The sequence below is a fragment of the Brachypodium distachyon genome, chromosome 4 (assembly GCF_000005505.3).
Source record: "Brachypodium distachyon strain Bd21 chromosome 4, Brachypodium_distachyon_v3.0, whole genome shotgun sequence".
In the NCBI taxonomy this organism is placed as follows: domain Eukaryota; kingdom Viridiplantae; phylum Streptophyta; class Magnoliopsida; order Poales; family Poaceae; genus Brachypodium; species Brachypodium distachyon.
Genome location: NC_016134.3, coordinates 40,822,401 through 40,850,370, shown reverse-complemented (window position 1 = coordinate 40,850,370; position 27,970 = coordinate 40,822,401). Strand labels below are relative to the sequence as shown.

The window sequence follows — 27,970 nt, the reverse complement described above, 5'->3', positions numbered from 1 at the left end:
TTATTTTAAAATTTATTGGGGTGATACCATATTTTTTTCTTAACAGATGAAAAAAGTAAAGCTACCTCGGTTAGCAATATTTTGTGGACATATCCGATTAGGAATGTAGACCAACTAAATAACATGATTTTTCCTATTCATCGCAAGAATCGGACTGTATTATACAAATTTTATGCGCGTAGAACTATATTACCTCCGTCCCGAATTAACTGACGTGAATTTGTACGGATTGTTATACAAATCCACATCAGTTAACTTATCGACGGAAGGAATATAATTAAAGCAGCGCTAAATCATAGTCTTACACTAATAATCCTCCGTTTGATGAAAGATAAACACAAATTTACAACCAAGCAAAAGCATCCAGAAGGGGAAACAATTTCCTGTTTCGTGTGCCACCTGTCCCACCTCCAAAGGAAGGAGGCGCTGTCCGGCTCCCACCTCTCCACCCTCCAGATCTCTCTCGCCCCGGCGGAACCGGAGGAGCGAGCGGATGTCGTCAGCGGCGGTGGTGCAGGCCGGCGACGCGCCGGACCCGACGGTGCGGAACCTCCTGGAACAGGACTCCCTGAAGTGGGTGTTCGTAGGCGGCAAGGGCGGCGTGGGCAAGACCACCTGCAGCTCAATCGTCTCCATCCTCCTCGCCTCCGTCCGCCAGTCCGTGCTCGTCATCTCCACCGACCCCGCTCACAACCTCAGCGACGCCTTCCAGCAACGCTTTACCAAGTTCCCCACCCTCGTCCGCGGCTTCTCCAACCTCTACGCCATGGTAATACATACATTTCCACCCTCTTTTCAGGCTCTCGCCGGTTCTCTCGATTCGGCCCAATTTGTTGGTGTTTACGCGGATTAGATAGATAGACCGCATGATCGTAGCTTGTTGATTCCATTGGATTGTAGATTCACCGTATTTGGTGAGGAACCGTGCAAGAGGGGAGACCGTGCTAGTAGAATATTCTTACGCTGCCCCTATTTTCTCTGTAGAGATGTATCTCTGCCAGAGGTGCTCGTGATGGCTATTATAACTGGGAATTTCCAGTTTTGGGCGTTTGGGTTTCTGTTGCTACTTGTGATATGTGGGCAGTTCCTTAGTAACAGGACCTGTATGTTCATTAACCTTTCTTTATGGAGATAGAGATTCTACTTCTGCTTGAACAATAGAGCACTTTTATGGTACCCTCAGATGGATATAAGCCATCTATTTTTGTTGATCTAACCGCGGAGATTAATATATACTGCTGCACATCAGCAAGCAGTATATGTTGTGTGACGTGAGTCTTAGGGGCAAAATCGGAAGACTTTGCACATCGAGACCTGGACGGCCAGACCCACACGCATCAGCAACGCTAGGGTTTTGGCCACGCGGCACCGGCCAGCGGTGCCCACGGTATGGTTCAGCTCCGATTCCAGCGATCGTTAACCTCTGTTTTACTTCATCGATCAGCCCCAAGCTCACCTTCTCCATTGTCCTTCATCGATCAACGCTAGGGGGGATTGGCCATGTTCTATCCGAGCTCTTTTGATTTTGCTGTGCAAATTTTAACTTTTTAAGTGATCGGAACATGGTGCTTCAAATTCAGGTGAATAGTGGATGCTTGTGAGCTGCTAGAAACATCATTACCGATTATCATAGGAATTAACTAGACAGGCCAAGCGAGCAGTCTCGTGGGATCAGATGCGGCAGAGGATAAGGTTCAAGTTGATGGCTTGCCGAAGCGGTCGCTCTGCATCTATCACAGTGGTGAGGAACTGAGGACAAGAGGTAGGTGGCGCTGACAGGCTACCGTGGATGCCGGCTTGGCCTAGCGATGAAGAGTGGCGGAGGCAGCAGCATAATGGCAAATGAACTGCTAGAAGAATGGGCCGGTACTCATAAGCCGGAAGAAATATCGTCACCAGCAAGATGAGCCTTTAATTGGAAAGTCCAAATTAACCCTGCTAATCAATGATTAGAATTAATTTATACTGCTACTCACCAATGAGCAGTATCAGGTACCGTAAAAAAGCTCGAACAATATGGTGGTGATTGTGGAAAATAAGTATGCTGTTTAGAAATTTCCTTTTTATATGCTGTACCGAGGACCCATGGTTCAGTAGAGAGTAAGGTGGCTGACTTGGAGAAAAAAAAAAGTACCGATTATCTAGCAACCCCTTTTATATAAGATGTCTGGTTCATCCAAGGAGAACTTTCATTTGAACCTGTATTATTGCTTCAGTTGTCATAAATTTTATGATCCATGTTATATACTCCCTCTGATGGAGATCATTCTTCTAGAAAGTCTTTTTTAACTAGATATTCAGTTATTTTTTGGGATACATGGTATAAAACAGGTATAGTCCAATGACAATTCGTTTGCAGACTATTGCTGCCAATATGTTTTTTTTTTATCAAAAGGGGCGACCCCCCGGTTTCATTAAAGGAAACCACAGTGTCTGAGATAAGTTAAACCATACAGGAACTGAGCCCTCATGCCCTGACCCTACTTGCCAGCCACACAGGGTGCCCCCAAACACAGTACTGCCCATCAACTGGGAAACTAGATACAAGGAAACTAGAAAACAAGTCCTGTAGCAATTCCGGCAATAAGCGAAGTTTCCTTGAAGACCAAACTGCTCTTGTTAGGCAAGCGCGCCATTAGTCAGCCTCCTGGTAACTGGCGCCCATCCCCTTGATCTCCGGAAGATGTCAGCCGTGACTCGCCACAAACGACGAGAGAACCTGCGTAGCACCTCCTGAGAACTTGATTTCTGTAAGCCAGACCAGTGGTTAATCATAGCGCAAATTGCAAAAACTACAGCAGATGGATCATTAGGCATCATATTCCGAAAACAGGCATCGTTCCTAGTTTTCCATATCACCCAGATAACTGCAGCGAAGCCAACAAGCACCAGCTTCCTGTCCCGCTTCCCAAACTGGAGCAGCCAAATATCTAAAACATTGCCTACTCCAGATGGTATAGACGGCAAGTCGAAGCTAACAAGAATGATTCTCCAAACATATTTAGCGAGAGAGCAGGAAAAAAACAGGTGATCTGCTGTCTCTCTCCTCGAGCAAAACAAGCAGCCAACCTCTTCCCCAATCCCCCTCTCACTAAGTACTTCCCTAGTGAGAATCGATCTCCTATGAACTAGCCACAGAAAAACCTTAATTTTCAAAGGAACTTTAATATTCCAAAGGAAAGAATAAGGGAACTGAATCTGCGACCTCTTGAGCAATCTATACAATGAACCTACCGAGAACCTACCTCTAGCTTCCAGTTTCCAAAATAATCCATCTTTTCTGTCAGACAAACGGACCGAACCACAGACCTGCCAATATGTTTTGCTATCTGGTGGCTTGATTTTGTTCTGTTTTCTGTTTACCGTCGTAGTTTTATCATTTCGATTTACCACTTCCATTAGTCTGACTCTTTCTGTAAAAAAAACTTTACTTTTACCATAAATGGTCTCTTGGTCCATCCAGTTCACTTCAATGCTTAATTTTCAGGAAATTGATCCAAAGGTAGAAAATGATGATTTCTCGAATGAAGGAATGGAAGGATTTCTTTCAGAATTGACAAATGCAATTCCAGGAGTTGATGAAGCTATGAGTTTTGCTGAAATGTTGAAGTAATTACAGCCTTCAGTTTGGTGTTCACCTTTCTTCCCTCTGCAAATAAAGTTTCTTATCCAGCCCACTTTTTTAGACAAAATTCAGCCCACTAAATCTCCAGCAACTATCGGAGTCTAAGTTTTGCTCTCTTACTGCAGATTAGTCCAAACAATGGATTACTCTGTTGTAGTTTTCGATACTGCTCCGACAGGGCATACTTTACGGTTGCTGCAGTTCCCAGCAACACTGGAGAAGGGTCTAGAGAAAGTGATGTCCTTGAAAAATAGGTTCGGTGGTATGTTGAATCAGGTATTCTTTAATAATCTTTATACATTTCATCCTATTGGAAACTACGGTTGTTGTCACGTCGTCCACACATGTATGCACATGGTCATGTTCCAAGATTTTGAGGACATAATGGCATCCGAAGAAAAGATGGTTGCCTAATTGTTCAATATGTTGAGTTCTCGTTGAAAAAATATATTGTGATGAATTGGTGACATTCTTCCACTGTTTGTATTGAAATGGTAATAAGCACGTGATGTGTGCTTCCACATATAGTCATGCATGAACTTGTAATTGGGCTAATGGAGATGAACATCAGCAAGCAGCTGAACAACAATGTATGACCTTGACAGGCCAGTCGAATGTTTGGTCTTGGTGATGAACTGAATGAGGATGCAATGCTTGGGAGACTTGAAGGCATGAAGGACGTGATCGAGCAAGTGAACAGACAATTTAAAGATCCAGTAAGACTGCCTACCATATAGAGAACCAAATATATTATATCTACTAGAAAGATAGATCTTTGTTGCTACTTAAATTCATTGGCTGTTCTGTGCTCCCCATCATTTGGGGTTTGTAAAATGGACAGCCAATTATTTTCCTTGCCTTCTCTTTTTTATGCTGGTATTGTTTGAAAATTGTATGCCAGCTTAATTTTTGTGAAGTGCCCTTGTTGCAGCTGGGTGTGTCACCCTGGAGCATTTGATAAGCTTTCAAGGATGCACTCACAACCTGTGTGTTTATCAGACCTGAATGTACTATGGGCCGCAAACTTTGTTAATTCCATTATGTAATCTGGGTAACCCCCCCCCTTTTTTTTTAATAGATAGGATGTATATCATGTGAACTCCGGTCTTATATGCCAAGGAACATGCACATCTGCCACCGGCAGAACTATGGTTATGAATAATTTGAGAACGCAAAGTAGAAGGCTCCTCTATTACACAACTCCGATAATAGTCAGCTATAGGGCGTGTGAATTATGGTCTAGGCTTGGAGTCACAAAATATATTAGCGCTCCTATGAGATTATCAAATTGAAAAGTATTGGTAGAGGGTCGAACCATTTCACGGTATGCTCAGAGCAAACCGTTTGTGTAGTTAGTTTAGTGTATAGAGCAATCATAAGTTGAACTGTTGCTTTTGGTGCGTTGCAAAACATTATATATGTAATATGTTATGTGTACAGATTTAGCTGTGTAAGCCTGTCAGATGTTCTTCAATTGTCTAACTCAGGCATATGAGAGTTCTACTGGATTAGCATAAAATTATGAATCTTGCTGGATCATCTCATCATTTTACTATTGATTATCTTTTGAATACATCTACATTATTGAAAGCACCTGATGTTAAAGATGTTATCCCCTTCTGACTCATATTTTGGTTTTCTTCCCAGGACTTGACAACCTTTGTTTGTGTTTGTATTCCTGAATTTCTTTCATTGTATGAAACGGAGAGATTGGTGCAAGAGTTAGCAAAATTTGAGATTGATGCCCACAATATTATTATCAATCAAGTTATTTTTGATGAGGAAGGTTAGTACAAACGTTTTCTTATCTGGCAAATTTACTGTCTTGGTATATATATTCTTGGAAATGAAATTATACCAGATTCACCTTTGAATGTCATGTGTATTTTCCAAGCAAAGAATCACGCTCTCCTGAACTTTGGCTGACAAGAGTCTGTAGTATTAACGAAGAAGCATTTTCAATATAGGACAGAACAGGGACTCTCCATGATATTTCATTTCAAATACCTTTCAACACCTTTATGCATTCCAATCTACTCATATGTCAAACATTGCAGCTGTTGAGTCAAAACTGCTAAAAGCACGCATAAGGATGCAACAAAAGTATGTTGAACAGTTCCATATGTTATACGACGACTTCAACATAACCAAGTTACCGTTGCTCCCAGAGGAGGCAAGAAATCCACCACTGAACCTTTGCAAACTTCTGTTACTTTTTACTACACTTATTATCAGTACTTGAAATTGGTTGGCTTCTGTTATTATTCAGGTATGTGGTGTTCAGGCTCTACAAAACTTCTCCACGCACTTCCTTGCACCATACAAATCTGCACTGAGGCGGGGCAGCGTGGAGGAACTAGAAGAGAGAGTATCTACGCTGAAGTCAGCGCTGCAAGAAGCTGAGACAGAACTAGATAGAGTTAGGAAAGGAAAGCAGGTAGCATGAGCCTTTTTCACCTGTCAAAGTTCATGGCACTCCGCACAGACCAGTTATAGAGGACTACAAAATCTTCCTGTGTTCTTGCATACTCCGGCTGTTTTCCTCCATTTCATGTTTCCACAATTGAAAATTTTAGATTTGTTGTTATAGCTATCTGAAGAAAATGTATTATTAGCTCGTGGTATAGGCCTGTTTTTCTTTATCTTCCAAGTCTACTTTAAGAGTCGATACTGCTGCGGCTGCCCGGCGGGAGTTGGTTCTCCCGAGTTGTTCTGCGTTGCGAAAGGGATTGATTACATTGAAACTCGATTGTACTGTTGTACTATCTGGCTAAGCCTAATATCTGAAATTCCATTAAACTGACCGAGGCAGAGAGCAACAATAAACTCTAGAGAAACACAAAGCTTAGTTTGCAAAAAGAAACACAAAGCTTAGCATGCGCAATAGTTTTAGGCATGGCTGATGAAGTTTTTTTTTGAGCAAACGATCTGGCTTTATTGATTCATGAGACAAAGTACTCATGAGACAAAGTACACAAGATCGATACACGAACGAACATAAATAATGAAGATACTCAACAAAACTTAAAGTTTCATTGTATTCTCTCGAAATAAAATTTTCTTGATCCGTCCTTCGCATCTTGATACTTCTGCACGTATACGTTGACAAAAATTGTAAAATACCATACTAGCACAAGCTAACTAACTCAGAAGTTTTGAAAAGCCGCATGAGTCGCTCACCTCAAACGGTGAGAACATAAATCCATTGAAAACACCATGGCTGGGGGCATACCCCTTGCAAGAAAAGCTTTAAAACTGCTTTTCCGTCAATGAATCAACAAAAATAAAAACCAAAAACACGAAAATACGTGTTGTGAAGTGGTTGGATCGATCCGACGGCATCCATTGGGCCTCGCTTGAGCATGGTAGCATGTGTGAGGAGCACCCACAAGTGCGTGATGAACTCCCCTCCTCTCGCCGGGGCCTCCAGGTGCGCCCGGGCCTGGGTGTCCTCGCAAGTCACACGGCGCGACGTACATCATCATCATATCTGCCCAGAATTCAGAGAGCACTTTCCAGTTTCCAACGCAACGCCGGCTCTTGGATGTCCTCTGTCAGCTGCCGGGCCAGTCGACCGCCCAACACGACGAGGGACGCATCGATTACAACTAGTGCGCAAGTTCGAACCTTGTGTTACCACTAAGGAACAAGCGTGTGAGGCCAGAACAACAAAGGGATAAAACTCCATGTGATACATGCGAAATTTGGTCCCATGGAACTCAAACTCGCGTGACCGACGGTGGAGCTCCAGCGCGTACCTAGCCACTACGCTACATGCAAGTTCTTGTCTTTGGGAAGTTGGTGCTATATATGTACGTTATACGTTAAAAAAGTTGGCTCATTGGTTTTCTAAAAAACAACATTAAATTTCCACACCGGTTCATTAGAAATTCAATGTTGTTCTACATAAAAACACACCGGTTCATTAGAAATTTAATGCTGTTTTTTAGAAAATCAATTATTTTGAGGACTAATTGTAGGTTAATCAAGCATAATCATGTATTCATAAGTCATAATTTATGCATTATGAATATGTCTAGAAGTTATTTAAAACTTTTTATAAATGCCCTAAAACCCTGATTTTGGATCTTTGTAGAGAGATGTTCTACTGTATTTGGAAATTTTCCTGGCCGTATATTTTCAAGCATCCAATGGCTGCAGATTAATGGTCCCGATACCATCACCTGAATGTTTCCCCCCGCCGCCGCGTGAATTACCAGCCGGAAGATCCCATCACGGGCGAAAATAATCCTTGCATGAGCTGTGCTCCAACGGCGAGCACAAACTTCCCGACGGTAAAAGGAACATAAATAGATTTGAAGCCAATATAGCACCTGCACCTGGCCATCGACTCCTCGGGCGTGTGTGGCTTCCCGCCGCTGCCGCTGCCCAACCAGCCCACAGAAGAGCCGCGGCAGGGAGACACATATTGCACCTAGGGCGGCCGGGAGATAGGATTGGCCGCTCAGCAAGGTTGACGTTGGCGACGGCAGCCGTTCTATTGTAGAGCAGGGGATGGCCACCGAGATGATGGGATCATGGGTGCCGGCGGAAGGTTGACATGGTCCGGGCAGTTAACCTGCTCACTGCTCAGATCATCGTCGGATGGTAGGAAGGTACCGGTACCTCAGGGTACCTCCCAAGTACCGTAGAAAGGCCCCTTTGTAGAACAACCCATATAAACAATTGTCAAGTGACTGATAATTTTATGGAAATCTCATTTACACATATTTTGGGGCCAATTATATATATTCCACTGCAATTTTGGCGAATTCGGAAAATGCCACCGCAATTTCTTTTGAAAAATGTTAGTGCAAATCTGCAGATTCTTCGAAAATTTTGCAAATCCCTTACACCCTCGTCGAAATCTCTTAATTCTGGTGTTATCTCTCAACGACAATATAATCTTATTATATTACATGGTATGAGAGTATAGATCTATGAAACAACTATTCCCTCCAATCCAATCCATAATAAATGTCTTGGATGTTCCGAGGGAGTAATAAAAATTAGAGCCACGATAGCACGGCGGTAGTTGTCCGAGCAAAACCAAACCATGCATCATACATCGCTCTCGCACGCGTACTTACTTACCGTGTATATAGATGCATCGCGAGATAGCACGCGACATATGTCAGCCGGTACATATATGCATGTCTGGTTGGAGCGATCGATCAGACGGCAGCTAGCGACCCAGAACTAGAAGGACGAGGAGTGCCACGCTTCAGCACGCCTGCGTGCGTGAGCAGCGCCCAGAGGTGCGTCACGAACTCCCCACCTCCGGCCAGTGCCGCCAGGTGCGCCCGTGCATCATCAGACGGCGCGACGTACAACATCATCTCCGCCCAAAAATCAGCCAGCACCTTCCACCGCACCGCCGGGTCCCGGACGTCCTCGTTCAGCTGCCTCGCGAGCCGAGCTCCCAGCACCACGACGGGCACCTCACCGTCATCGCCGCCACCCACGCCGTTGCCGGCGTCCACGATGCCCATAAGCTGCTCGCACTTTCTGCTCATCTTCCTGGCGCCTCGGAGCAGCTTGCGCGCCTCGTCGATGGCTCCGTCGAGCGCCGACGCCGAGACGGACCTGTGATCCGGCAGGAGGCCGGGCTCGAAGGCGACGAGGTACGCGCAGTGCCGCGACAAGTCGGAGGCCACCGAGGCTGCCGCGTCAACCGCCGTGCTATCTTCTTCTTCTTCTTCGGACAGCCGCTTCCGCTTCTTCTCTTTGGCTTGCGCATCCAGCTGGTGCTTGCACAGGTCTGTGGCGACGTGCCAGACCAGTATGGTCCGGGTCACGGTCCCTTCGTCGCAGGCCCACGAGAGCTGCCCGTGGACGCCATTGTTCTGCAGGGACCTTACGCCTTTCGTGAGATGGCCGTCGCTTTCCAGGAGGGAATCGATGACGGCTTGCTTCACCTGTGCAGACTGCTTCACGGGCTTCCCTCTCTTTCGCCCCTTGTCGACCTTGTCGAGCAAGAACAGGGTCAAGCAGCGGAAGCAGTTGGTGATCCGGCCGGAGCTGTGGAGAGCGTGGAGGAGCGAGTACTGCCCGAGCTTCTCCTCCCATGGCCGGACCGCCTTGAAGCTCAACAGGAGCCTGATGATGATCACCTGGAACAAAGAGCAGCCTTCTCTCTGCAACACAGGTCTGGTGACGTAGCTCCGGATCAACGCCACCTTAAACCAACCGGAGGCCATGTACAGGTACATCTGGAATCCCTCCAAGAACGCCACGGCGAACATCAGGACCATCGTTGTGCCCGCGTAGATGCTATCGGGGCTGTGTTTCTGGAAATTCCGGTAGAGCAGGCAGGCGAGCCACGAGCAGAGGATGATCATGGCGACGGGCAAAGAGAGCGCCAAGTACTGGCCCATGTGGTAGAGGTAAGGGTATCTCGTGTAGTACAAATCATGGACGAAAGCAAGTTCTACCTCGATGACCCTGAACGCCCGCTCGTGCGGCCCGTCTCCGGCGAGCAGGCCTTGGAACACGAAGTCATGGGTTTTCTCCAGCCCTGCCTCGGCGAGCGGGGAGTCTGTGAACCTTCGGTTGAGCATCTTGGACAATGCCATGGAGAGGCACACGTCCTTGAGCTGCGAGCCCCTCTCGGAGCGCAGGACGCTCCCAGTGCACCGCCAGATCTGCTCCACGGTGATGATGTTGGCGTCCTCCTCCTTTCTCCTAGTGCATTTCAATAGCCACTTTAGTGTTCAGGATTACATATTTTCGAGGTTTAACTTTAACCACTAATTTACCCCACGTGTGGTTATTAATAATATATAATTTTTATAACACATAATTCACATTTAGTTGGTCTAATTGATGGTCAAATTTAGACGTCGAAATGCGTGGGCCCCTTATACTATGGAACGGAGGAGGTATATCACTAAACTTTTGTCTGAATAAAGTTGCATCGCGGGTCACCTGATCGGTCTCATACTGACGCATGAGAATAGGTCACACGGAAATAAAATTCAGATCATGTTGTACTCATGATGTTTCTAAGATAAACCAAGTTTATAGGAAAAATGTCAACAGCTAGAATATCTAATCAATGCCAACAGATTTCCATGGAATATGTTTCATAGTGTATTGTTTTTAGGGTAAACATAGTACATGTTGATATTTTTATTGATAAACATGATCCAGATTAAAAAAGTTTGACCTAGACATAACTTATGTTCGCTATTTTGAGAAAAGGAGGGAGTAGAGATATTAGTAGTGCATGAATACAGTATAGATCATCGAAGCAAAAACTCGAATCCAATAGACACTTTAGATACATGTTACCTATTACGGAAGGAATTAAACGAAGATTGTAGTAAATGACTGCAACGTTGAAGTGAGAGGCAGCTTGAAAATAGAGATGGTGAGCTTCGCGAAGTTCCTCGGATGGTTCCTCCAAAAGCCAAATTCCTACAAAACAAATAATAAGAGTGGAAAACCATGGTTTGGGATGTTACAGCAAAAATGATTGTGTGCATCAATTGATGTAGGGGTCGGGATACAGTTTCTAAAAGTACCGAAATTTACGTCAAATTTTGTCGAATACGAGATTTTTGACCTTGCCGGGAACAGCCAGGGAGTACTCACGCATACCTTAACTCGGGTGTCTTGTCGTATTTCTTCCTCAGTTCACCGGCGACGACGTACCGATAACCTTGCAAGCTGATGGGGTCAGGTCTCTGACCAGAATTCATCGGCAGCCGGTGCTCGCGCTCCATGTAGTCAGCGACCGGCTTCACGCTCTCGCAGAGCCGGTGCTTGTCGCCGACCATCCTCAACGATGCCACCCGTGCGTACGCCTTGACGCCGGCCACGAAGACGATGAGGCAGAGCGGCACCAGGTACCCTGTCCCGGGCCCGAAGAAGACGACGATGAGCACCACCCACGTGCCCTGGACGAGGAACCCCGTGTATGCGGCCCTCCACCCCTCGACCTCGCCGAGGCCGCTGGCCGTGAGCCCGTCGGTGCCAGCGAGGAGCAGGAGCAGGCACGCGGCCCACACAGGGAACTCGGCGACGCCGGGGAGCGCGTCGTCAGCCTTGGACGACATGATCTGGCCCAGCGTGTAGCTCGCCAGCGCGTAGGACTGCGTGTGGGCCAGGCCCACGGCGGCGTGGAGGAGCTTGAGGCTCGACCGCCGGCGGAGGGAGCCGAGCACGTGCAGGAGGGAGAGTGCCACCACGCCGGCGATGACGAAGCACTCGATCTCCACGACGTCGTCGGCGCTGGCGGTGTCATCTGACGGGGCGGGAGCCGGGCTTGGGGGAAAGAGGTTGTTGACAATGTCGTCTGCGGCGGTGCCCATGGCGTCCTAGCTATCTCCGGCTGGCCGATACAGAGTGAGGACACTCAGTGGCGCTGCGTCCATGATCCAATGCCAACTTGTATATATAGTGGATCGATCGATTCTGCACGGCCGATGGGAACCTAATCTTGCTCGTCCACACCGAAGCTTAATTTGACAGGCACTTCTGGTTCTGGATGGCCCGTTTCACTGAATATCTCGTTCTGGCTACCATTTACCACACTTTCTTGCACACAACTCCGTGCTGCTCCGGCAACCATGATGATACACCACCGGCGGCTTCGCTATCTCGCGCCTTGCATGCGCTTCTATATATGCTCCACATCGCCAAGTGCTTCCACCATGCTCTCGCAATGGTGCCAGCAAAAACAGACGAGTGCGCCCACTACAAAATGTTTCAGTGGTCTTCCGTTTCACTGCAAAGAAAAGGACTGTTTTGCTGGTCTGCAGGGAAGATTTTTCGCTGCAGAGGGAAACTGTTCTGAGAATTGCAGTATTGCACTAAGCTGAATGTTACGGCAAACCATGGACATAGAAACTACAGAGTACAAACAACAGGGCAAGATCCACGACGCGGCTGGTGGCATCGGAGTTCAGCATCAGTCTCAACAAATATTCACAAGCAAGGTCATGCTTGCAGGATGTCGGAAGAAAAGGTGTCAGCATATTTCGAAGTTCTACGTGATACAGGAAACATCCTACAGGAGCAATTCTGGGGTACTAGCAGAAAATGCAGAACTTTTTGGAAGGAAACAGTTCTAGAAAAACTTAATAATGTCGAAGGTGAGACTGGTATTGTCATGGAATTAGTCAAATGCAAGATCAAGGATCACACCGAGGTATAATATTTATTAAGGAGGTTCGGCTGAAGTTTACGTCCTCGGAGCATGACTACGGGCGCTCATACTCATGGTACTGCAATAACAGTCACAGGGATGCCGGCACAGGTCTCCAACTCTTCCTGCAAGCCTATTGCTATTGTGTTGTCATGATTACATTGTGTGGTTGCCTCCCTTATTATATAGGACCCGGGTTACCGGAGTCTAACACAAACTCCACCATGTACCACAATTACAACACCAAGTCCGCAAAACCTACCTAAGACAATTATTATTCGACACAAACTCAACAGCTATTTTCCACTACAAGATGAGCATTAACAAATTTGAAAGACTGCTTCAGAATTTTCTTGATAGGGCAAAACTCTTCAGCACAAACTGTGATAGCAGAAAAGGAGTAATAACAAATCTGAAAAGGTTGATTTGGTATATATGCGGTCAGAGGCCGCAACGCGTAGCCCTAGCCCTAGCCGCCGAGTGCCACACCCTTCCTCTCCTCCGATCTCACCGCCGTCGGAGGACACCGTCGAGAAAAGCCCGCACGGTGAACGGCGGCGGCGGGGCCCTCTCTGTCGGTGTTTCGTACCGGCAATATATGATTCGGAGCAATGATGACCAAGCATCACCAATGGTAGCACCTAGAACACAGATTTATACAGGTTCACACCCTTGATGTGATGTATTGATCTGGCCTTGGAGGTGCTCAAGCAACTCAGGGATGAATTCCCTCGAGGCTACCCAGATCTGTATGTAAAAGAGTGGGTTGTTGAGATCTGTTCTCCCTACTTCCTCATATAGGCTAGAGAAGGCTTAGGGAAGAATGTTTTGTCTGTCTGGGGTTTTTCCTCACCCGGCTTATATACTCCTCTCCGGGTGAGGCTTACAGCTGTGCGGGCGGTTCAAAGGGAAGATTCTCTAGGGTAAAGGCCTAGCCTACCCCTAATATATCTCCAGGTTGTCTTGGTTGCTACTCAAACTCGACATAGGTCCCCTAAGCAAGGTCGGATGCCTTCATGAGTCTTCAACCACCCTATGTTTGGATGGGCCGGTTGATGCTCTCGTAGTCTCGTGGACATACCCGAGTCCATCGGAGGTGACAAGTACCGTGGGCTCGCGACAGGCGCAAAATTTTAAATAGCGAGCTCACAGCGCCACTATATCTGCGCTATAGCGTCTGGAAGACATGGCCGTTAGCGCTACTCACTTTTCTTGCAAAAAGGCTTAGCTGATATCAGTGCGCTAGAGGACGCTTTGGCGCTAAATTAACCTAGGCCAAATTTTACGTACTTGTGGCTTTATGTCTTTATTTGTGTTTGTTGTTCGAACCTTGAAGTCTAAAATCTTGTGTTGAACTGTGAATGTATAGTTCTCTGGTATTATTGATCACCTGGTGCATCATTTGACACTTTACTGATTAAGTTGTGATCATAATTGCCACATTACAACCTCCCGTACTGATTTTATCACTGTTTTTGAAAAATGCTTAAGAGGCTTAGCACCATTATAGCTGTTTTTAGCGGCCAGAAAAACCAGTCGATAAGCGGGCTATTTACAACTTTGACTGAGCGGCCTTGCGTTCAGCTCTATCCTACCTAGCAAGCGTGCACACCTCAGCCACCAGCAGGTAAAGCTTTGGTTTTCTAATTACCTTCCATCAAATGAATAAAAAAGATTGGCGTTGCTCCATGGAAGAAAAATGGAATATGGACATAGTGTCTATCTTGAAGTAGGTACCTGAGAAACTGAAGTTACCCCTCCCAGCCACCGTCCGCCGACAGCGAGGTGGACTGCCTGAAGCCTGTGCTGAGGAGTGAGGAGGCCGACAGCGGATGAGCTCCGGATCCGGGTGCATGCCAGTGCGATCCAGGGTGCGCCCACATGTGCCGCACTGCAGAGAAGGCGGCAATGGGTCTAGACCTCGCGCCGCTGCCACAGCCTCCAGCGCCTTTGACTCCGTCTCCATCACCGCTGAAGTAGGCTGAGATATTGAAGCTGTCCTTGTTAAAGGCATCAAGCAAGAGCGTAACCTGCAATGAAGTAGGAAAATAATAATGCTTCGAAACTAAATTTTTTTATTTATTTAGTAACAGGTGGTCACAATACATAACCCAAAATATGTATAGCTCAGATATACAAAATTCTGAAGGTTTAGTGGTCACAATACCTGCATTATTTATTTAGTAACACGTGGTCACAATACCCGCATGTCAGGCCTTTTAGATCTTAATTCTTCCACCACTTCCCTGGCCTTGATTTTATCATCAGTTGTCCCTTGAAGGTTTGTTTGGTACGTGTTGATGAAGAAACATTAAGTACAGATAGTAAATTTTTTAAGTCAAGAGCTTAAAATACCCCTGCATCAGTGAGAGAAAATGTAGCGACAAAGAACAAAGGATGAAATAACTACTTAGACCCCATCTAGAACAAAGGAGAAGTAGAGGAACTTTGTAGGATTCCAATCCTATGGATAAAGTTCCTATAAGCCCTTCGGGACAATGAATTGTTGGAATAACAAAAATTCCAACAGAAACAGCTCCCAAAAATTCATGCAGCAATCTCCTCATTCCTCTATACATTTGAGAGGAAATCCAATATTTGCTCAAACCGCACAGATATTTTCTTTTGAGAAGTCTGAGACAATCTCACATTTTCTTTTCCACCCCTCCCTTCAAGTAACAGTTCCCTCCAAACATTCATGTGTTTTCTATCCCGATAGGATTTGTGAGATACGACACTCCAATTATTCTGTTTTTCCTAATCATGTGCTTTTTCAAATCCTGTGTTCTTGGTCCTTCATAATGTAACCAGATAATTAGCTAGTCAGCAACGCAATAGTGCCGCTTCCTGACTTGAACAAAAGTACAAAACTATGCTGAGACAAAATTATCCATACTCCATCCAAACATGCTTTCAACCCTAATCAGTGCCTAAGTGTCTTTTACACCCAGTCATTCATACAACATGGTGGAGCTTAAAACAACCTGCCAAACAAACTTCACGTTTCCAGAACAAAGAACAGCATGCCAAGCATTCCATTATAATATGAATTCAATGCATTTGTCAGCATAATTTACTTCAAATGACAGGAATAAAGCTGGGGAATTATCTTCTTCATATAGACTAATTTAGAGAAATGGTATGACCTAAATAAATATCAATTATAGTCATATCTTCATCGATTGAGGAGTTCCATTAGATAAAGGAAGCATGTAAACTAAAAACTCACATTAGATGCAAACAAACCTACAGGAGCAGTAAACTGGATTAATTCACGCTCACATGAAGCACTGTCATAATAGGCATGGGCCTCCAGATTCCCTTCCGCACGTACGAGATGCTGACTGCGGCAAAATTAGTATATAGAAGGTGCCGACTGCAGCAAAATTGGCAATAATTCAGCTCAATAAAATTGCAGGTGGAACAAGAACATGTCATGAGCATCATAACTGATGAATTAATTACGGTAAAATTTGGGTAGAATATTTGGCTCAAAATTAATATTTAAAATTTCTAGTTTATCTCCTCCTTGTACTTGTATTTATTTGGTCTTGAGCCTTGGCAATAGATGAAGTTGCATATTCCTCACAAAGATAGCCCGTGCAATACAGGACAATCTAATTTTATCATAGCAAAGAAGAACTATATTTACAACCATGGAGGTGTTGCTGGTGCATTGAATTGTCTGAATGTTGCTTTCTCTAACTCCTCTGGAGCCTGAAATGTGCAAAACGTCAAAATGTTGTAAATTTGAATTTCTCATGAGAACGATGAGAAACTGGATTTGGGGAATAGCAAGAACAAAGATGCAGGGAAAGAGCAATATGTACCTTTCTTAGTTGGATATGGAAACACATCCCTTAAGTTCTTACAAAGATAATCAAGTAGCTTAAGAGAATGTCCAGCTGGGGAGCTAAAAAGTGTCCATGTTGCTAAAAAAAGGCCATCAATGTCATTTGATCAGATATGAAACATATGAAGAGCATGTACTAATAACTACAACACCATGTTGCCTTGTAGCTGACTTCAACTTGAAGGCCTCTTCTCAGTGCTGTACCCATCTTTCCTGAGGACAGAACTTGATCAAGAAAACTGGAATGGGCTAAGCAAATAGAAACTTATCATAGGCACTCATATGGGATGGAGGAGCTGGATACTGAAATAAATGCAGTTAGACCATACCAATAAAGGTACAAATTCTGTATGGAGCAACCTTCTTTTCAGAAAAACCAAAGTATTTACGAAAATCCAGATTGGTAACCTGACAAGTATGGGCCAGATAATCTTACTATTGCAGATTTATCATTGCTCTACACCCAACATCCTTCAAAATTAGCTTTTAAGATCATCAAAGAAATGGGCCAGAACTTGTTCCTGCAAAAAACAAAAACAATGAAAGTATAACAACGGTGTGATTTCATCGCTGTCCTAAATCTAAATTACCTTTAAAGATCATCTAAGAAATGTTTTTTCTAGACAATCACAGGAATGATCGAGAAGTGGTAACAGTTAACGAACAATCATTGCAACAGAGAGATCAAGTGTGGACACAATTCCAGTAATCTGTATTATTCAGAAGAAATTTCTATTCAGAAATGATCACACAATGTCAACTGACAGATCAATCAGGTAAATAAGAGACACAAAGCAGGAACAAAATTACTCCGTCCGATCCATATTAATTTGTCTCAAATTTGCCCAAATATGGATGTATCTATGCCTAAAAAGTGTCTAGATACATGTAATATTTCGACAATTAATATGGATTGGAGGGAGTGAAAAATATATGGAAACATCTTACAGTGGTACTATACAGCGAAGATCATGGTGAGAAACATACCAGCCATGCATAAATGATATAAATTAGAGATATAAAGCAGGAATGAAGTAAACATAATTTAGATCAATTATCGTGAAGCTCATGGTGATCGAAAACATAACAAGCTTGATTTTAGAAGGAAAGTGGCCTGAAATATTTTCTTTGCACCAACTAATGGTCAAATCCACAAAAACTCCGCATGAGTAATATTTTTTGGAGCCACTAATCACAATGTTGCCCAGGTGGCTAGTTACAAACTGGGTAAAATCGTATTAATATCAGAGAAATAATCTTATTTTCCAGTAGACAGAACAATATTGCAGATTTAGCTGAAGAAACATTCATGAACCTAGGACCAAGGCATGGTTTGACTATGAGAAAAGATTGAGGCTAAGGCAATGAGCACGCAACCATGGAGATTGCCCTGCCAGTGCGTCGTTCTCCACAAACAGCTTCACATGGCTCAGAAATATCTCCCTACAGGAAACAGATGTGTCAATCTCAGTGTCAGTCAATTCAGTCAAATTTCCTATATTATAGATTTGAATGCAGTGAAATATAAGAGATATCTGCAGTGCAGGAGGAGGAGGTATTGATTAACCTTAGCCGTCCAGCGTTCTGTGCTGGTCAATGGGGTGATTGACCCAGGGCCAGGGGACAGCCAAGCAGACGGCGGCCACTCTGGACAGTCCCTGGCGAGCCTTGAGCAGCGCCTGCGCCATCAATCGCTCCTGCATCTCACTCGCCCTGTCCTCCGAAGATTATTTAATTTGGCAAATTAATTAAGCTTTCGATGAAAGATGTCCGTTTGATTCATGAAGAATGGTATACATGCAGGCATGCAGGTGGTGATACTAAGTAGACAAATTAATAACACCTTAACTTTTAGTTTTACACATATACGAACATCGTATGTTTATTCAAGTATCGCTATTTAAAAGAAAGAGGTGAAACTGCATTATCTTGCTCAGCCAGCAGAAATTAAGATATGCAACAATAATTGTAGCAATAAGTTAGCCAAAGTCATATAGATAGTTTGTTTTCAATCAACAATACGTTCCATTTTAAACCCACTCTGCCAATACCGCAATGGCACATGGATTTTCTTGGAAAAAGGCTGCCTGTGTTAAACTTATATTATATAACTCGTGAAGAAAAACAAGGATACAAGATAAACAAAGTGACATACAAATGATGCCAATAAGGAACCATGAGGAACATTAGTAATAGAGTAACTGATTTAGCTGTTAAAAAATATATCAAAAGATAGGTTCATTTCTTGACTTAGTTTGTCTAAGCACATCCATGACGACCCAAACAAGAATTGATATGACTTTTCTGAGCCATGTAAACTCATATCCAGATTAACAGGTCTCAGACGACTTGGGAATTTAAATAGACCGCACAGATACTCTCACCGCAGCATGTCGCCTCACCTCACAGCCCACGAAACCCTGGAAGCTTGGGGGTGACAAACCCTAGCTAGCGATCGGCTTCGACGAGATTTTCCGGCCACCCGACGGTGAGAGGCGAACGCCCCGACCGCGGCTACATCCCCCGTATCCAAGGGCCAGTCCTCGCCGCCGCTGGTGGACGCATCGAGGCCGGAGGCATGGACAGGATATAGAGAGAGACATTCGACGGATTCAGAGACCACGGTACAACCGATCCCCCGTCCCGTCCCCTCTTTTTTCCCCTGGGCCCGGAGCCCATATCTCTCTCCCTATTTCTACTTTTCCTTCGCAAGCCGTACCCCTCCCTCCTTCTGGCCCATCTGGCTGCTACCACCACCGCCCCCTCGCTTGTCTTCCTCCTCGCGCGAGCGCCGCCACCGCCGGTTGATCTCGCCCTTTTTCTTCTTCTCCTTCGCGAGCCGCATCCCTCCCTCCTGGCCCATCTGGCTGCCACCGCGCCCCGCCCCCTCACTCGTCTCCCTCCTTGCGCGAGCGCCGCCACCGCCGGTTGAACTTCCCTTCGATCTCCCGGTCGACTCTCGTACCACCATAGCAATGGCCCCGACAGACCCGACGGTCGCAAACGGCTCTATCGTGCCGAAGCCGGAGCCCGAGTTCTTGGGCGGGCTCGCCGTCGCGGTTCCGCAGCGGAACCGCGACCGTCACACCAAGGTGGAAGGCCGTGGACGGCGCATCCGCATGGCGGCGCCCTGCGCGGCTAGGGTTGCCCGGCTCACGCGCGAGCTGGGCCACAAGTCCGATGGGGAAACCATCCGCTGGTTGCTGCAGCAGTCGGAGCCGGCCATCGTCGCCGCGACGGGCACGGGCACGGTGCCCGCGATCGCCACAACCGTCGACGGCGTGCTCCGCATCCCCACCGAGTCGCCTTCCTCTGCCCCAGGGGGCGACGGCGAGGAGTCGGGCCCCAAGCGGCGGCGCAAGCTCCAGCCAACGCGTGCCCCAGCCGGAGCGGCGCAACTCCTCACGGCGCCCCCGGCGGCGTACTACTCCGCCGCCACCGACCCTCTCCTGCAAGGCAGCGGCGGTGGCGCGATTTCGATGTCCAGCGGCCTCGCTACCGTCTCGGCCCCCGCCGCAGGCGCCATCCCGTTCATTGCCATACCGGCGACAGGCTCCAGCGCGGCCGGCGACGGCAACCAGATGGTTCCATCGGCAGCCGTGTGGATGGTTCCGCAGCCAGCCAACGTCGTCGGCGCGGCCAACCAGCCGACGCACTACTGGGCTTTCCAAACCAACTCTGAACTCGTCAACTTCGCCGGCGCGCAATCTTTTAACGTCGCCAACTACCAGCACAACCAAGCTTGCTACAGCCCGATGCACTTTGTCACCGGTGGAGAGTCACAGGACCAACAAACTGATGGCCAGAGGGTGAACACGGAGGATGACCAGCCTCAAGGGCTGCAGGACGACTACGACGGCGAGGCCCTGACGGATTCCAGTTCTGAAGAATAGCGTTGCAGGGCAACGCCAAGTCACCAACGGTATGCTACATAGTCATAGATTAGTCCAATCGAACACTAGATTAAAACTTTTGCGTGGACTGTTTTTCCATATTGTTTCTTGTGCAAAATTCTCATATAAGATGGTGGTAAGAAGTGAGAACTACTGCTCTACTAGTCGTTCCGTTGCGGTAATACTATCTGTTTGAGTGGTGAACTGGTGTAGAGAAGTATCAATTGTCGACAATGAGGAGCAGATTACGAATTTTATCTGCTTTGGTTCGCTGCTAGTAAAGTGCATGGAGTAGTATTTCAGTGCTGGAGTATTATTTTTCTGACAGTATGTGTGCTCTGAATATTCTTTAGGTCGCAGTAAACCCTTTTGTACTTTCCTTTGGGTGCGGCTTGATAATGCTATAGTACTATTGTACCCTGGATAAGGGAGAGCTTGACAAGGTGTGTCGTGGTTTTACCTGCCTTGGCTGCGTTTGCTCTTTGACACAGTGTAATGTTCTGCGCTGGGCACATCATTGCTTTTAACTGTACTGACTTTGCTCCTCGCTGTCCATTGCTCTTGCTATTCGCATGCTTGGGCAGCTAGCTTGGAGTGACCTGGCTTTTTTTTTCTTGTGTTTCTTTATTTCAAATCGAGGCTACTCACATTTTCCATTCCACCAGAACCTAAACCCAAAGTCTGTTACTCCCTCCATTTCTAAATTTTTGTCGTGATCTTGGTTCAAATTTGAACTAGCAACTAAAAGCACGACAAGAATTTAGGAATTTAGGATCCTTGCATCTTCTTCTTGTGTTTGTTTATACTTGTTATATTCCTACTACTCCATCCGATCCATAAAAATTGTCATCCACTTAATCCACTTAGTACAAAACGACACATAAATTATGGATTGGAGGGAGCATTATTTTATCTGAACCGGGAAATAACCGATGTATTCACACAAGTTTTGTTCTTTCCACATCGACAATGAGCTTATGAGCTCACATGTCTTCCTTTTCACGAGGCCAACTCTATTTTGGCAGCATGTTGCATGTTAAAATTTGTTGACTTTGGTTCAAATTTTTATGTCTAAGTTATCAACAAATAGTACTACTCCTTCCGTCCCATAATACGAGGCGTGTACGCATCCTAGATCATCAATTTAGCTAACTAAATACGAATTAAATAATTGAAAAATTATATCATTAAAAAGTTCTTTCGATAACGAATTTAATGTTGTATATTTTATTAAAAACATGCCTATTTAATTAATCAAATTGAGAATCTAGATATGCCTGTGTGTCTCGTATCGTGAGACGGAGTGAGTACGTGACTTGATCTACCTAGCCTGATTGATTTGGTTAATGAAGTTTTGGTTATTATTTTTCGAATAACGGAGTTTTGATTTTTGAACTCACCTTCCTAGATGCTCGTGTAGTACAGTAGAGTATAGTTGCTGGGACGTGGGCCCCGATAAAAGCAGCTTCGTTGACCGTGCTTGTATCAGGTGATCGTGGGCCATGCCCTGCTTAACTGACTGGCGGCGGAACAGTCGAATTAACCGATAACGCTGCATTATTGTATTCCACGGTTTCTGGCTGGTTTCGCTTTGCTCCCGTCCCGAAGCTGTGTGCTTACGAGAAAAGACGACAGAATTTTGCTTTTCCATCTGTCGACGCTTCAGGAGGCTGAAAAGTCATTGTTGAGACAGGGAAAGGTTCTGGGCTTTGGTTGCGCTTGTCAAGAGCCAAACTCTTCAGACAAGCAGCTAGTAGCATTACTCAAGATCTACCGAATATGTTTGAGTATTCTGCTAAAATTGTTCATTTGGATTTCATATATCAGCTAGCACGCATCCACTGCTAAGAACCTCGTGTATCTCAAGTTATTCATAGCCAACGGCCTGAACCGGTGAACCCTGTAGGTTTAGGGGTAACAGGACAACTGGGCAACACATCATGCGCTTATGGCACGAAAGAGCTTGGAGATGGACCGATTACAAGGTCGTGTGGGCACCTAGCGGCCTGTCACGGGCCTGTGACTGCAGCGTGGACGTTTCCATTCCACATTTTACGTGGGTAGGGAGCCCATGCCTACTGTTGTTTCAATTTGGCCTGCCCAATTCAGAGTTAGTTTTTGTTTTTTTATCGCCTGGAGGCCTTCCTTTGTTTTGAAAACCCAAGGTAGTGAAAGACGTGAACAAGTTTCTCTGGGTAGCTTTCATTCTTGTAGAGGTGCAATTATTTTATGTGATGTACAAATCTTCATTCTTTGCATCTTCATTCTTTGCGTCGTACATATCGGTGTGCTCTTTTTTTAGAAGGATCGGTATATTATTTAGCATTATCATTGGCTCCGTTTCGACAATGCGAAGATGTGTCTGAGTTTCTTGTCCAAAAAATCACCGTGCGCGTCCTAGCCATTATCGCCATATCTTCTCGGATCTCTGCTATCTTCTTGTTGTGGTATTTGCATTGATGTCGTGAAGTAGCAGACCTCGGCTTGATCCCTCTTAGTTGTCACACTTTTAGATTAGGTTTTGTGATTTGTTTTTCATATTCGTCTTCTGCATTGTTCCCTTAAATAAAGTGTTTTATGATGGAAGTCAGAGTAATCTTGCTCCTTCGAGTCAAGTTTAATAAAGGGTTTGATGTCTACCATCCTCCCCAAACGGTGAAGCTAGGTTTATCTCGGCTGCGTCGGCGAGGCGGCGGCGGTATGTTGGCACAATTGTTTTTTTCTCCAATCGCATTGGCGCTTCCTTCGGCATCGACATGTAGCAAGATCTATATAGGAAAAATGCATGCCCTCTTAAAACATTTGATAGCAATACGCCAATGTGTCTTTTTGATCTGACCTTTTCGTCTTTTGAAACCGTCCAGTTGTTTGTAATTGGCTGGCATGGGTTCTTTTCATCCATCGATGTATATCTTCTGTCCACTTTAATGAAAAAGCAGAGCTCCTGCTAAGTTCTAAAATAAAAAAGTTGATCTGCCCTTGGTATTTATTTACTCTCTGACGATTCGAAAGTTTCAAGCTCATCTACCGCCTTGCTGTTTGAACAATTTTTGCTGGGGATACTGAAATGAAAGCTAGCCTGACCCTCCGAAGCAGTCTGGCTGAACCAGCTTTGACGACAGAGCCTGCATGAGGAGGCCATGGGCAGCTGAGATAGGCCAGTGGTAACTTGACAACGTGCGTGCATTGTCCCTCCTCATCGATCCGTCGGCTTTAATGCCGTCGTACCAACCAGCATGCACGTATAGAGGCCGGCCTATCAGTGCTGGCCGGTGTACCACCTCATTTACTCTAGCTGCCGCAGAAACGTTGCGCAGGGCAGGCAGGCCGGGCGCAGGCACACTTATTTGCAACCTAACGTTCTTCCGCCGGTTGATTATTATTACTCAGGTACGTACATCTCTCGTCAGGTCACTTCCCCCACAAATATACTCATGTGTACGCCACGCATTGCTACTACCAGTACTACGACTATACGAGATAAGAAATTCTTTTCGAAGCGAGGTCTAGTTACGGCCTTACGGGAGTAGGAAGATGCTTTGGCAAAAGGTTTTGACCGTGGGTTCATGGGATCGATGCCGGCCGGGGCTAGGCCGCTAGGGCCAACAACGCACACACTGACCATGCCCCTACTCTCGTGCAGGGTACGTGTGTGGTCCAGTGTAGGGAGTACTATCGTTGATCAATTGGAGTAAATGTTAGTGCAGAATAATACGGGTACACTATTAATGACAATTGTCTAAAAGTATACATATCTCTTTACCGGTTTCCCAATTAAGAAATGAAAATCTGGTAAGAAAGGAATCAAACAAAGTTGGCCGCCTGCGCTCTCCGAGAAAAGGGGGAAAGGAAATTCCCGTGAATGTAGCATTTGCACCTGGCCTATCAGTATAATTTTCCTTTTCATGGAAGAAAAGGTTTTGGAGCATTACAACCAAACTAATACAGAGGAGTATTAGTACACTTCTTGGAGTTGGAATAAAAATGATCGAAGCAATTAAAAGACTCGATTAACTCATAAAATGATCGAACCATGTTGATAATAGACTCGATCACCGCATGCAGTCGTCATCCCTTCTCTTCTGTTGGCTTCTTCTTCAAACAGCACCGATTGGTCGAAGATGGCACGATGGCATGCACGCATACGTAGTACGTAGCCACCACGAGGAAGCATCAATTCATGCTTCTCCTACGCTTCCCACACGGGGTACTGATGGATGCACTCCATCCACGGCCCCGTCAAGTCGAGCCCGCCGGCGACCTCGTCGGCGTCGGCGATGCGCTCCCAGACCAGGCTGTTGGCCTTGAGCCCGCTCCCAATGCCGAGCTGCCACACCGTGTCGCCCTTCCTGATCCTCCCCTTGGCCTCCAGGTACGCCAGCTGGTACCACAGCGATGCCGCCGACTGGTTCCCGAACCGGTGGAACGCCATGAGCGCCGCCTCCATCTCCCTCTCGCCCAGCCCGAGCCCCTGTCCCAGCCGCCATATCATCGGCCGCCCGGACGACGGCAGGCAGAAGTGGTCCGCCGCCGCGCGGAAGTCCGGCAGCGGCACGCGGCCGCCGCTGGTGCCTGCTAGCTTGTCCTGCCGCCGCCGCCGCCGCATCGACACGAGCAATGCCACGAGGTACCGCAGCTTCTCTCGCCACGGCAGGATGGAGACGCTGAGCGTGACGAGGTGCGCGCGCAGCAGCTCGCTGACCATGCGCCCCACGCCCTGCCCCAGCGTGAACCCCGTGATGCCTTCCTCGTCCTCGTCCCTGTACCCGGCGCGGTAGCTCCGGTCGTCCGCCGTCTGGTTCGTGCGCGTCACGTTCACCAGCCGGTACTTGACCTCCACGCCGCCTCGCTGCTTGCTCGTCACCATCGCGGCGGAGCAACCCGTGCGGAAGTAGCAGTTGAGGAGGAGCTTGCCGTGGTCTTTCCCCTTGTACCAGCCGATGGTGATGATCTCGGCGCTCACCACGACGGCGTACTCCATGGCGCCGTGATGCGCGCGCAGGACGCCGCTGGCCACGTCCACGCCGATGGACCCCGAGCTGCAGCCCATCCCGGACAGGTTGTAGGTCCTGACGTCGCCGCGCATCCGGTAGCGGTTGACGATGATGGAGGTGAGCGACGGCGCCGGGCAGAAGCCGCTGCAGTTGAGCACGAGCGCGCCCACGGCGGAGGGCGGCACGCCGGTCTTGGCGAAGAGGTCGTCCAGCGTGGGGAAGAAGAGCATGTGGGCCTCCTGGATGGCGTGCGCGTGCGTGGCCGCGGGGGGGATGTAGTGCAGCGCCGGCGGGAAGTAGGTCTCGTTGCCCATGCCGCTTGCCGCGATGACTTTCGTCATGAACTCCACGCTGCCGCTGTCGAAGCAGCCGATGATGTTGAAGTGCTCGAGGAGGCCCGCCACGGGGAGCCGGAGCCGGCGGGGCGGCTTGAGGCACGAGAAGTCGACCAGCCCGATCGTGCCGCCCGCGGCGCGGCGACGCCGGCTGTAACGGCAGAGGAGCAGCATCGTGGAGACCGGCACGAGGTAGAGCGCCGCGTGCTGGCGCAGCGCGAACACGAGGGCCTCGGCGAGGACGCACAAGGCGAGGGCGGCGAGCCCGAGGAGGCCGTCGAGCGCCGCGTGGAGGTGGTCTCTGTGAGCCATGTCCATGGCCACCATGTCGAGATCGTTTCCTGGCTAGCTAGGCCACTGGCTTCGCGTGTAGCGGCGGTGTTTGTGCAGTGTCAGTGTGTATCTGATGCTGGGCAAGGAGGGGTTTTATTATGAAAGGAGTTCTCGTTGAGGGCAGACAGCAGCCAGCCGGGGATCGACCACCACCACTGGCTGCTGCGACGGATTAACGAATTCGAACTCGACTTGGTCCCAATTTTGATAAATTTAGATACCGTCGAGCACTTTACTTGAGGTGACTGGACTGAGAACTGGGTGGCGAGTGCACAGAGGCGCTGAGGCGGATTTAATGCCGCGTCCGTCCTTTCGGACCAGATGCGTGGTGATGATTCCAGATCGTAGGACGGACGGAGCTGGGCGGGAACAGTGGACGGAGATACCCTTCCAGAACGAATTGAATCGAGGTTTCAAAAAAAAAAAACGATCGGGTGGTCACCCCCACCACGAACCGGTGGGCAGCGATGCAGTTGAGGGGATAAATGTTGAAGCTGCAGAGGCAGGACCGGCCATTGCTGACTTCGCTGCGCTCGGTGCGTGAGCCTCCGCGGCTCAGGAGTCCTCCGATCTACTGGATTCTTATTCAAGTGGAGCAATGCTCAATGTATTATACGATGCACGACGCATGGCATGGGAATGGCCGCTGGCTAGAGCGTGAGCAATATGCTCAGGCCACCGGTAGCAAGCCAGCAAGGAGGCAAAAGGACTCATACTACGCTGTAGATACAATAATCCATGGTATTTTGGTATAGACACTCCACATGCTACCGGCTACCGAGGAGCCAATGTTCTAATTCTGACATAGCAATAGTAACTATTTCCTTCGGCTTCATTGGGGAACGTGGTGGGTCTTGCCGGATTGAAGCAGATTGCGCCAACTCAATAGTTTGACACACCTCTATTCGTGCTGAAGTTTGGGAGATTCTCGCCTTTGTGACCAGAATTTTCGTTTTCTCGAACATGTAAATGTAATGAAGTGAATATGCATTCTACCCGATCCATGGCAAAAGATTTTGATCTTCTCCGTACCAACTATGGTGTTTTGTTTTTGTTTGTGAGATAGAGAGAACTAGCTATGGATGGCTTTGCTATATTACAAGCTTAATTGAGTGGCTAGAAGGGGAAGCTCCTCTCGAGTGGAGGCAGGCCAATCCTTATTAACTACCCCTCCGTTTCATAATTCTTGTCTCAAATTTGCTAAAAATGGATGTATCTATTACTAAAAAGTGTCTAGATACATGCAAGATTTCGACAAAAATTATGGAACGGAGTTAGTATGTTCTTACAAGCTTAGCGTTCCTAACCTGAGTCTTTTCTCTCGATGCTAATTAGCCCAGCCCAATTAATTAGTGGTCTGTATAGCCGAGCCAAGGGGCAGAGGGTTGTGGTGCTCCAAGGCTTCATGGCCCAAGGCCGAAGGGCAGAGCCACACGTTCGGTTTTTCTAAATAAAAAAAAACACATGTTCGGTGTCAATTGAAAAAAACAAAATAAACACCGTAACTTCCTCGCCGGCAGGGAAAAAGCTAGGGATAGCGGCGTTGCTGCCTGCTGGCCGGGCGTCCGGGCCGTCCCTCCATGCCAGCACTGAAAATCGCCGGATGATCTCTCATCTTCCACGTAGCCGCCGCTATTATTCCTCTCCCAAGCTTCAATGCGCCAGTAACCGTAAGGGTGACCTGCGGCAGAATGTGAAGAGGCGCTCCATCCATTTTAATGGCTTCCATCAGCTGGCTGTCGTGCATGAGTCCCCTTCCGGAATGCGTCTCCTCCCTCCCCCCCCC

The 27,970-nt window shown here is 47.1% G+C and overlaps 4 protein-coding genes across 17 annotated transcripts; 2 read left to right on the top strand and 2 right to left on the bottom strand.

Moving 5' to 3' along the window:
• The first annotated feature begins 380 nt into the window (after positions 1-380).
• LOC100839148 (ATPase ASNA1 homolog) lies at positions 381-6,369 on the top strand. The gene is made up of 7 exons (XM_003578414.4): positions 381-769; positions 3,488-3,609; positions 3,751-3,901; positions 4,231-4,341; positions 5,273-5,411; positions 5,683-5,798; positions 5,895-6,369. Exons 1-7 carry the CDS (start codon positions 494-496, stop codon positions 6,069-6,071), a joined length of 1,092 nt encoding a protein of 363 aa, XP_003578462.1. The 5' UTR covers positions 381-493; the 3' UTR covers positions 6,072-6,369.
• Positions 6,370-8,462: 2,093 nt separating this feature from the next.
• Positions 8,463-19,288, bottom strand: LOC100838841. Of its 14 annotated transcripts, none has more exons than XM_024462962.1 (10): positions 19,032-19,288; positions 18,197-18,342; positions 16,607-18,072; positions 16,429-16,493; positions 16,059-16,152; positions 14,944-15,050; positions 14,514-14,806; positions 11,228-12,403; positions 10,919-11,044; positions 8,463-10,309 (listed from the first exon to the last, which is right to left on the bottom strand). In XM_024462962.1, exons 8-10 carry the CDS (start codon positions 11,938-11,940, stop codon positions 8,800-8,802), a joined length of 2,349 nt encoding a protein of 782 aa, XP_024318730.1. In that variant the 5' UTR covers positions 11,941-12,403; positions 14,514-14,806; positions 14,944-15,050; positions 16,059-16,152; positions 16,429-16,493; positions 16,607-18,072; positions 18,197-18,342; positions 19,032-19,288; the 3' UTR covers positions 8,463-8,799. The 14 variants fall into 14 exon arrangements, with proteins under 14 accessions (XP_024318730.1, XP_024318729.1, XP_024318728.1 ...); XM_024462961.1 differs by having other exon boundaries at positions 16,027-16,152; positions 16,432-16,493; XM_024462960.1 differs by having other exon boundaries at positions 16,432-16,493.
• Positions 19,289-19,486: 198 nt separating this feature from the next.
• On the top strand, positions 19,487-20,896 carry LOC100829942 (transcription factor PCF2). Its single transcript, XM_003576697.4, has one exon. The coding sequence runs from the start codon at positions 19,605-19,607 to the stop codon at positions 20,520-20,522; it is 918 nt and encodes a 305-aa protein (XP_003576745.1). The 5' UTR covers positions 19,487-19,604; the 3' UTR covers positions 20,523-20,896.
• A 3,430-nt stretch (positions 20,897-24,326) lies between these two features.
• LOC100829634 (3-ketoacyl-CoA synthase 4) lies at positions 24,327-26,454 on the bottom strand. Its single transcript, XM_014902109.2, has one exon. It carries the CDS (start codon positions 26,176-26,178, stop codon positions 24,712-24,714), a length of 1,467 nt encoding a protein of 488 aa, XP_014757595.1. The 5' UTR covers positions 26,179-26,454; the 3' UTR covers positions 24,327-24,711.
• Between the last annotated feature and the right edge of the window lie 1,516 nt (positions 26,455-27,970).